The 10,139-nt window shown below is 43.1% G+C and overlaps 1 protein-coding gene across 1 annotated transcript; it reads right to left on the bottom strand.

The window, feature by feature from the left end:
* Window positions 1-3,031: 3,031 nt before the first annotated feature.
* LOC147607338 (uncharacterized) lies at window positions 3,032-6,137 on the bottom strand. Its single transcript, XM_086790428.1, has 2 exons — window positions 5,460-6,137; window positions 3,032-4,204 (listed from the first exon to the last, which is right to left on the bottom strand). Exons 1-2 carry the CDS (start codon window positions 6,084-6,086, stop codon window positions 3,200-3,202), a joined length of 1,632 nt encoding a protein of 543 aa, XP_086646554.1. The 5' UTR covers window positions 6,087-6,137; the 3' UTR covers window positions 3,032-3,199.
* Between the last annotated feature and the right edge of the window lie 4,002 nt (window positions 6,138-10,139).

Raw genomic sequence — 10,139 nt, 5'->3', positions numbered from 1 at the left:
GATGAGATAAGAAGTGTATGTGATGAGATAAGACGAATATGGGTTGTGATAGGGTGAGAATGGATGTGATGAAAAAGAATAGATGAGAAGGCGTATGGGTTTATATGAATGGAAATGAGAAAATGGATGTATGTATGTGGATGTATGTATGTATGCATGTAGATGTGAATGTATGCATGTGGATGTGTATGTATGGATGTATGTATAAATAAGGATGGAATGTATGCATGTGAATGTATGTATGTGGATGTGGATGTATAAATAAGGATGTGAAAATGGATGTATGCATGGATGTGTATGAAGAATAATGAAGGTGAATGTGTATGGGAAATAATGTGTCGTTGATATGAATGAATGGATGACAATGAGTACATATTAAGGGAATGTGGAATAAGAATGTGGATTGATGAGGGATAATGTGGAAAAATGAGAGTTAATATAGAAACTGTATTTTGTGACTGTTTGTAAATGCTGTTTGTAAATGACTGTTTTATGTCAAGAATGCTGGGAAAGCATTTTGACCATCTTGTGATTAAGGTCGTGGAGACCTAACTGATAAAGTTGCAACTGCTGACGGAGAGTCAATGGAGGACATCTCGCGTAGCAAGGTCGGCCGAGGTCTTGACCAGCCTCGGTGCGATTAAAATGGTGAGCTTCCGGTATGGTGGATGAGGGGCCAAGGAAGCGGCCTATGAGTGAAGCGCTAGGTCACTTGCGAAGGATCCTAGAGGGTGCTGACCATATGGTGCTCGGGCTCTGGGACGCCTAGGATACCCACGCGTGCGTCGAGGAAGATATTGGAACAAGGAGTAAGAGTTGTTTTTCTGAAACCGGGCATGGATCTGGTTGATTGACCTTGCTGGTCTTCAATGGATGAGTCCATGGCTCTTTTTATGGATCTAGTTGATTGACCTTGCTGGTCTTCAATGGATGAGTCCATGGCTCTTTTTATGGATCTCTTGGTTGATCTTGCTGATCTTCAACGAGAGTCCATCTTGATTTTTATAAGTGATTATATTGCCGAGTATTATGGGCTAGGAACTATTGAAAAGGCCCCTGAGTGGGTAGGTGGTGAGCGTTCTAGTTGCCAATGATGCCATAGATACTCTGATGAAGGAATGATGGAAAATTTGAGAATCAACCGGATAATTTGGAAGACTGTGATCAGTGGTACTATGGTTTCATTAAAGGATTGTTTTAAAGTTAGCTGATGTTAAGAAAAAGGCAAGTTAGCTGATGTTAAGAAAAAGGCCTTTTTCTTAGCTGATACTAAGAAAAAGGCAAGTTCATTAAAGGATTGTTTTCTTAGCTGATGCTAAGAAAAAGGCAATTTCATTAAAGGATTGTTTTCTTAGCTGATGCTAAGAAAAAGGCAATTTCATATTGGGTGTGTAAGTGGTGTGCCTAATTTTATGTTTGCATGAACTTCCGGCTAGGGGGCCTTGGAACTCTTTTCCTTGGTACCCGGGACAAAACCTAACCAAATTCCAAATTGGATCCCATCACTACAGTGGTTGGACAGTTGGCTAACCCATGGGATCGGATGGGGTTAGGCTGGACTGATGGATCCGTAAATCGAGACTCAACTTTTGTTATTACGATAGATAAAGTAAATCCCGGACAGTAATTGTTCTATGGATAGGAATCAACGGCTGTGCCTCTTGAATGGGGAAAAAAGCGTTGATCCCAATGATCCAAGTGCAAATTTTTTCCTTGATCTGATCAAGTATCTTGAAGATGCAATTGGATCAGCTTGATCAGAAATGATCTTGACTACGTTAGAGTAAAAAGTTTTCCTGGTGGAATCACCCGTGCTTTCCGATAAAGGAAGTTTTTCTAGGTTCGGTTTTGGATAAATCGATGGATTAGTTTCTTGTCCTGATATCCGTGGTGGACGAGGCCCCGAGTGTGGGACCCCTGTCCCGCGCGAGAAGTGCTACTTCCGCTGCTAGTACCCGAATCTGTTGCTCGGTGGGAACAGGGGGATCTCACAGTTGGTATCAGAGCATTTGGTTATTAAAGATCAACTGAGAAGACAAATATGTCAAAAATTTATCAAGAAACACAAAAAGGTTATAATTGTGTGATATAATTCATACAATTTGATATTCAAACTGAAATTCGTAATTTGGTAAGTACCGCAATTAATTAGAATCCCTGACTTGCTTGAAGCCTAGACATGATGGTATTTACCTTAGAATTCCAAGGGTCGTGACTACCCGTATATACCGAGAGTATAACTGTAGCTCTTTACTGACAGTATATACGAGTAAATCTAAGACTTGAAATTATAAGTATTAATGCTATCCAGATGATGATTTCGAATGTGGTTGATATGATTTTTAATTCTGTTTGAGAATGGATGAATTGATTTGGATTCTGATTGAAAAATGATGATTTCTGAAATTAGATGAAATATAATAATCTGAACGAAACCACAATGAGGATGAATGGGACGAGTCTCTGTGATGATATTCATGACTAGAATGATGATAATGAATTCAGCAAATCACTATGAGATTAGTGGGTTGTGCTGTCAAATTGTTACTGTTAACACTTGACTCAGTAGATCAAGTTAAGGGATGACAAATTGAGAACTTGCTTAACTGAAATTCCCGTAGAGGAATGTTCAAAAGGAAATTTTTTGGTCTAATGGACCATTATCGTGTTAAAGATATGAATGATATGATTTGAATGAATTATTATTATATTCAGTGTGTTTGATCAATGTTTGTTGATATCGGTGTGCATTTCTGCTTGCATCCCGATTGCTATTCTTTCATTTCAAAAGACTTGTTTAAGGTTATCCGATGTAAGCAATGCTTGCTGTTATCGTGTTTGTGGTCTATGTCTCTCTCTCTCTCTCTTCCTCTAACTAATTGTGACAAACCAACCAAGAAAATAGAACTAAGGCTTTTCAACAACGATACTTCTTTGTTTCCAATTATACTTTGGCCCGGAAGAGACTCACAGTATACCGTATGTTGAAGCTACTTGTACATATCCATAATCCCTTAGTTTAGTTGGGTGCAATACAAACAACTGTCATATTATATTATGTGGTTACATATTTTGTTAGCAAATTAATACCGTTCTTAGACATTGACTAGTATAGTCAATGTCTTAGATGGTACAACTGTGTTACATGTGATTGGCTTTTAGCAAAAGGGGGGCATAATATAATAGTATTAAAAGGTGGCTAAAATGAGGACCAAGTTGCAGGGCAGAAGGAAGCATAGACGATATCAAGCGCGTTAATGCCCCCGTCAAAGAGAAGGCCTCTAAATCCCATGAGGAATGATCCTTCAGGGCGGTTCCATTCAATATTAGTATAAGAACTGTCCCCGCCACTTATACAAGAACCATCATCGAGTGATATATCAAGCCTCCTTATCAATGTAGGAGAGGAAGTGTCATGTGGTTCTGCTCTATGGAAGCCCTTGAAGGATTTGACAGTGTGACTAGGCAGCACCACCAGCAGGGGGCTGATTTTTTCCCCATAGCAATGACTGCCATGGTGAAGGGTTTGATCTACCATGTTCCAACCAGAGTAGGTGACCTCCAAGCAGCTGACTCGGTTCCAAGTATAGCGTAGTTGTATGGCGGAGATCCTCTTGCGCTGCTGAATATATGTTCTAGGATCCTGTACATCGTCAAACGCCGCAGCACCAGCCCCTCCATTCATGGCTTGATACGTTTTCACGGTGTAGTCTAGGGATGGCGTGCCGCTGGCAAGGCACTTCAGTACTAATCGATCACCCACGATTAGCGGCTTGGTCGGATTATCTACATATGATGACACCAAGCCTCGCACCATGCTCTCGTCATTATCTGCTTGCACCTTCACACTGTTGAGCTTGTTGTCTCCGCCATAGCCCCCATAGAGACTGTACACCTTGTTAATAACATCAATATTCCCTTGTAGGTCCTTCAACTTGCTCAAGGTGTTTGAGGTTTCCCGGCTCGCTAGCATGGTGCGGTTGCGCGCAACGGGTTTGAACATACTGCCTATGCCTGGAACATGCTCATAGCCAGAAACAGTCCACTGGATGATCTTCGGAGCTGTGAGCTGCATCGACGGGAACTTTAAGGCAAAGTTTACCATCTTCTCGGGAGCTGGGAATTCGGGATTGGCTACGCCGGACATGCGCTGCACGAAATGGATGCGTCGTGTCTGAGATGAATTAAAACGCTCGATCTTGACCTGCAAAATATTCCAATATGCTGATTGGGATAAGTGTCACTACTCTGATCATATCAACACTGAAGCTCCATCCTCAAAGCATCATGCAAGTGTGTAGGGGCTCACTCTGTGAGCAACTCAGTACGGTGCCATGCAAATGTATATATAATCACCATATGTGTCATATTTGTAGCATTCAAATAATCACCAAATCGCCACGCATGCATAAGTCTTGAGCGGCTATGGCGGTGATCGCAGGACACATACTAGACAAACATAAGCTTCTGTCACTCATTCCAAGTCATATATGTGGCATTATATGTTATGGACCATAGGGTCTTTGTGGCCTTACGGACCACATGGTCTTGCAAAGGCATGGTTAACTCATTTCTTACTTATATTACTTGTGCAATATATACGCAACACAACACCAGTCGACCCCATAAATCCCCCTTGATCAAGGTCGGTCCACCGACGGCAAAAGAGTCTACAAACCGGCCAAGGGCATATAGACACTGTTGTCCAGCACAACACTGGACTTATGGGATCATTGCCAAGTCATTTGTGAAGGTTCCAAGAGTGTGAAGCCCATTTTCCCTTCTTTTTCTCCTTGATATAGTTCAGCATGTAGAGCTTCCCAAAGGCAGGCATACGTAGCCTGCAAAAGCGGGGGGCACGGCCTACGTGCCCGCGAAGGGTTGGGGGAGGAACCGGAGACCCCCATCCCGCACCAAGAGTGTCCTTTTGTAGGGCCCAATGGTTGGATTCCAGAGGGCGACCAAGGATATACAGGAGCATGCCGGATATGCTAAAAAAGTGCAAGCGAAGAAGCATATGATACACATGAAAAGTTATCAATATAATTTAAAAATATGTGCGTCACCAAGAGACGTCTAGAAAGCTCCTCCAAGGATTGGTCAATGCGCTTTGAGATGGGATAACGTCTAAAGCAACGCCACCTTCGTCAGCTTAGTGGTTCAGTGTGCTAACGTGTACAGCTTGTTGCCCCAGGCGTACAACGCCAACGCCACTTTCACCACCTTAGTGGTTCGGTGTGCTAGGCAAAGCCGTGAATTGAAATCCCCATTTTATGAGGGTTGTTGACTCTAAAAGGGAAAACAAGTTACCAACCTAGTGTGGTGGTAATTAAGGTGTTTCCCTTTGGGGGCCTTGCGGTTACCGTGTACATATATATGGGTGTGTGAGTGGATTTTCTCTCGGGCGCTTGCCCCAAAAATCGTGAAAAAAAATAAACCAACATAAAACAACAGATCACCTGCAAGGATGCATCCACGCTCACTGTAGAGAAGATTCCTGCTGCTCTCAGCTCGCCGCTCAGCCGGGACTGCTCCTCCCGCGAGTCCGAGTAGTAGGAGTACACGGCATAGTACTCACCACCAGTGATTCGGCTTGATAGGTAGCTGTCGCCATATAATTGCACAAAATCTGCCAATTGGGTATCGTCCTTTGGCGGAGAAACCTCAGGCCGCAGTCCCTGCACATTGGTCACCGTCTCCAAGCCCTGGATGTGGCGGGAGAACACAACGATGTGGGTAGTGTTGGAGGTGGTGGTCAGCTGCTGGAAGAATTGCACCTTCTCGGAGACGCTGCCAAAGCTAGAGAAGCTGACAGAGAGGGCCTGATCAATCTGGAGGGACTCGATGAGCTGCATGCTGCTGGTACAGATGTCACACTTCACAAAGCTATCGCCTCCCGAGACTTGGGTCTCCCCTTTCACTGCTGTATTCAGTCCCTCCCCAAAAACAGCATTGTAGCCCTGCATCAACGCCACCGGCGCGACGGCACGGAGCCCATTCGTGGAGCGCCGCCCCTGGCGGCAAGGCGCAAGCAGAGGAGCCGCCTTTAATTCACCTTTTTTGATCAGCAACTGCGCAGCTGCCATCCTCTCTTCAACTTCTCTCTCTCTCTGTCTCTCTCTCCCTCTTCAACTTCTGTAGGCACTGGGCAGCGACATATATAGTGCGTCTTCCATAATGCGTCTTCCATAAGCTCGAGCATGAGCAGAATTATTCTAAACTTTCCAAAAGAAAGAAAAAATATTCTAATCCTCCATACCACGTATATCAATCAATGTGGCATCTATGACCCCTCTCTCTCTCTCTCTTCAACTTCTGTAGCCACGGAGCAGCGACATATATAGTGTGTCTTCCATAAGCTCGAGCATGAGCAGAATTATTCTAAACTTTCCAAAAGGAAAAAAAAAAACAATTCTAATCCTGCATACTACCTTTGATTTACTCGTAACTACTATCAATCAATGTGACATCTATGATTTACGCATAAATCAATGTGACCTCTCTCTCTCTCTCTAGCTTATCTCTCATTTAAAGACAGCGACCTCGAGCATGAGAAGAATTATTCTAAACATTCCCAAAGGAAAAAAAATTCTAGAACCAAACTATCCATCAATATTTTGTATTATTTCTCTTCTTTTTGTGACTCCGATACACCGTTTTGTGTAAATAGTAGAGGCCATGCTTGCATGCTCTTCTCTTTGTTCATGCATCACCTTTTTCCTCTCTATGATTATTGAGCAAAAGTCAAGAGCAGTGCAGGTTTGGGTTTCCATAAGATCAAAGTTTAGGACTTGTAGATATTAGCGAATCATCAAAAGGTATAAGCTAGCATTACTTTGAATCCTTGTGATCTTTAAGAGTCATATTCAACTCAAGATACTATTAACCACTCTGGTTAACATTATTTTTCAAGTGTTGCTACTCTTCTTCTTGTAATCTATCATTTTATAACCACGCTAAGCACCTATTGAAAAAGACATATGGGATGACCGCTAGTGTAATGTCGGTCATAGTTAGATAGATATACATAGAGCTAGGAAGCCAATTTCGGGCTCCCAATTGTAAATGGTTGTAAAAAGTGAGCTAATTTATCTAAGTCATTTTATGGAATACGAAAACGGGACCATCCCATTAGTCACAATTGAGTCTTGCTTTCTCTATCTCTCTCACTCTCTTGTGCTTGTGGTTGCATGCTTGTGTTTGTGAATGCTTGCTTGCTTGATTGTTCTATATGCATGGAGTGGATGGTATTAGCCTAGGCTTCTCTTCTCCTCTCCCCTCTTGGCGTACCATTCCCAAAAAAAAAACTCACAAATAGAAACATTATACAAGGGGTCCAACAACACGGCTATTCCACACATTCCTTCACTTACGCTTGATAAAATTGGTGCAAAATAACCCTTTATGAGACGATATAAATCTTCCTAACGTTCCCTCTCTCATAAGATCATACCCATCGGTCAAAATAGCTTGGAGACAAATGGTGTTAGTCTTTGATTACACCAGTGAGAGTGAGGATCATCCCAACATTGGACAAGTTACTCACATGACGACCTAGAGATAGGAGAACCTGAGGCTCAGTGCATGGATAGACCACCTATCATGGAGCAAGACCCAAATTCTTCTACCCATTTCCAAAGAAGCCTTACTTCACGACTTCGGAACTTTATCATGTGAAACGCACAATCAGACGAGCCATGTGCACCCTAGGGATAGAGGTATGGAAAACCAACCTAAAAGAGAGTCCTCACCACCTCTAGATCCTAGGGTGGAGATAGGGCAAAGTGAAAGTAACCAAACCCAGACTCATCCACCAGTCTAGAGAGCCATGCCTACCTCAGGAATGATTGATTCATACCAAGCCCAGAGACCAATGCTAAACCTAGGATAAGAACTTGCTCTCCAAGGGACCGAGATGTCCTACTAGAGAGAGAGGGCCTACCCAGCCCCATCACATTAGCTTGGGGAACCAATATACCAATAAAACCCACCTCGAGGAGTATATCCAATATACCATATGGAGCCATATGAGTCACAACCTAGTCCTCCCATAAGACAAAGACCCCCAATGGCCTATTATTCACCCCCTAATATTCCTGAACTAGCACTTGCTCCAGCCACCATGGCCGGGGGCTAACTCTTGAAATGTTAAAAATATCCACGGAAATAGGGAGGGGGGTTGCTATTGCTAGTATCATGCCTCTAGCACCAGCACACCACCTTGTACAGGGGCCAAGGCAGGAAGAAATAAACCAGCCAACATCTCTCCAAGCTAATCACCAAGTTTGATGGAACTGGCAATCCCATACCACACCTTGAGATGTTTAATCAAATATGCAAATCATTTGGCCATGTGGAAGATCAAGTCAAGGTGAGTGCCTTTGGCCTCACCCTAGATAACAAAGCTGGCTAATGGTTGAGGTCCTTGGAAACAGAAGATATGGACACCTTTGAAGTCTTGAAAGTGGCCTTCAAGGTTGGATACTCATGTCAAGGTTACACAATGTCAAACAAAAGGATGGCAAAACCATCTAGGACTACATCAACATGGTAAGGTATCTCCACTCTCACTGTAGTGCCAAAGACAAGTTCTCTGATGAAGGGATAATTGGGAGATTCCTTGAGGAATTTCAAGGTTGGATACTCACGTTAAGGAACTTGATGGAGTCCTGTTTTTAGCAGTTACCAAATGTCAGACAAAAAGATGGCAAAACCATGTGGGACTACATAAAAAGGGTAAGGTATCTCTACTCTCACTGTAATTGGGAGATTCCTTGAGGAATTTCAAGGTTGGATACTCACGTTAAGGAACTTGATGGAGTCCTGTTTTTAGGAGTTACCAAATGTCAGACAAAAAGATGGCAAAACCATGTGGGACTACATAAAACGGGTAAGGTATCTCTACTCTCACTGTAGTGCCAGAGAAAAGTTCTCCTTGAAGGGCTCGATGATGTACCCTTACATAATTTGTTGTATGCTTTGGGCCATACCTCCTTTGAGCAATGCTGCAGGAGTGCTTTGGACTTTGAGAATAACTTCAAGGAAATGTTCCCGCCGAGAACGAAGGTACATTTGTGGCCTCCTTCAAAACAATTAGCACTAAATCCGAGGCAAGGAGTTCACCTTGGGACAATAAGTCAAACAACTAGCCACTACATTAATGTAGCAGATGAACCAACATTGGAGAACCAGCCAAGGCCAGGATCGAGTTGCTCAACCTCATCTCTACTCAAAGAGGGATCTAGTTTGGTGTCCAATTTGTCATGCTGACATTCTTTACATCCATTTGATATAAAGACCAACCCTTCGCTGTAGCCATAGCAATGATCACAGTTGCCATTCTTGCAACAACTGGGCTAAATGTCTCCTCATAGTCTATGCCACAAGTCTCCTCATAGCCCTTGGCAACCAATCTTGCCTTGTACCTGCTCATTGAACCATCAGCATTGTGCTTGACTTTATACACCCACTTACATCCAATTGCCTTCTTTTCCTTAGGCAAAGGCACTAACTCCCATGTTGCATTTGCATCCAATGCTACCATCTCCTCATCCATGGCATCTTCCCATTTCTTATTTCCAATTTCCTACTCAAAGAAAGTGGACTCAACCTCCTATATTGCTTTTACTATAGAAGCATAATTATGGGCTGTAAATCCATCATATCTCAACCTATCAATAGGGTATCTGACCCTCATAGACCTGCGTACACCTGGATCATTGCCACATGTCCTCAAAACAGCCTTGGTTCTCCTGACACCAGGAGTAACCACCACAGAGAGAATGCCAATCTGCTCATCAAGGCTCTCCTCAGAGCCACTAGAGTCACCATCCACATATGAGTGACCTGCTGCTGCTGATAGATTAGGCACAAAAGGTTGATCTACCTTTTCCTTCCCTTTTCATGATACATGTGTATCTACATCTCATTCCTCAACATGCCTGCTGACCATGGACTCCCTAGGTCCACTCAGCACCTATGATTGCTGCTCTATATGTTGTGCAACATTAGCACTTCTTACATCTACATCTTCTGTTGCCTTCACAACTACTAGTGTACTCACCTCATCGAAGATAACATCTCTGCTTACTTGCATCTCACGAGTGGTAGGGTTATAGCATCTATAACCTGTTTGCACC

Source organism: Cibotium barometz, chromosome 55, assembly GCF_041138505.1.
Source record: "Cibotium barometz isolate CiBa-2024 chromosome 55, ASM4113850v1, whole genome shotgun sequence".
Taxonomy (NCBI): Eukaryota; Viridiplantae; Streptophyta; class Polypodiopsida; order Cyatheales; family Cibotiaceae; genus Cibotium; species Cibotium barometz.
This window is presented reverse-complemented; position numbering and strand designations above follow the sequence as displayed.

Bases quoted from the DNA above. Each gene is read 5' to 3' on its own strand.
- LOC147607338 (XM_086790428.1), bottom strand. From the start codon at position 6,086: ATGGCAGCTGCGCAGTTGCTGATCAAAAAAGGTGAATTAAAGGCGGCT. The intron at 4,205-5,459 runs GTGATCTGTTGT...AATATTTTGCAG, and splicing joins GCGTGGATGCATCCTTGCAG to GTCAAGATCGAGCGTTTTAA.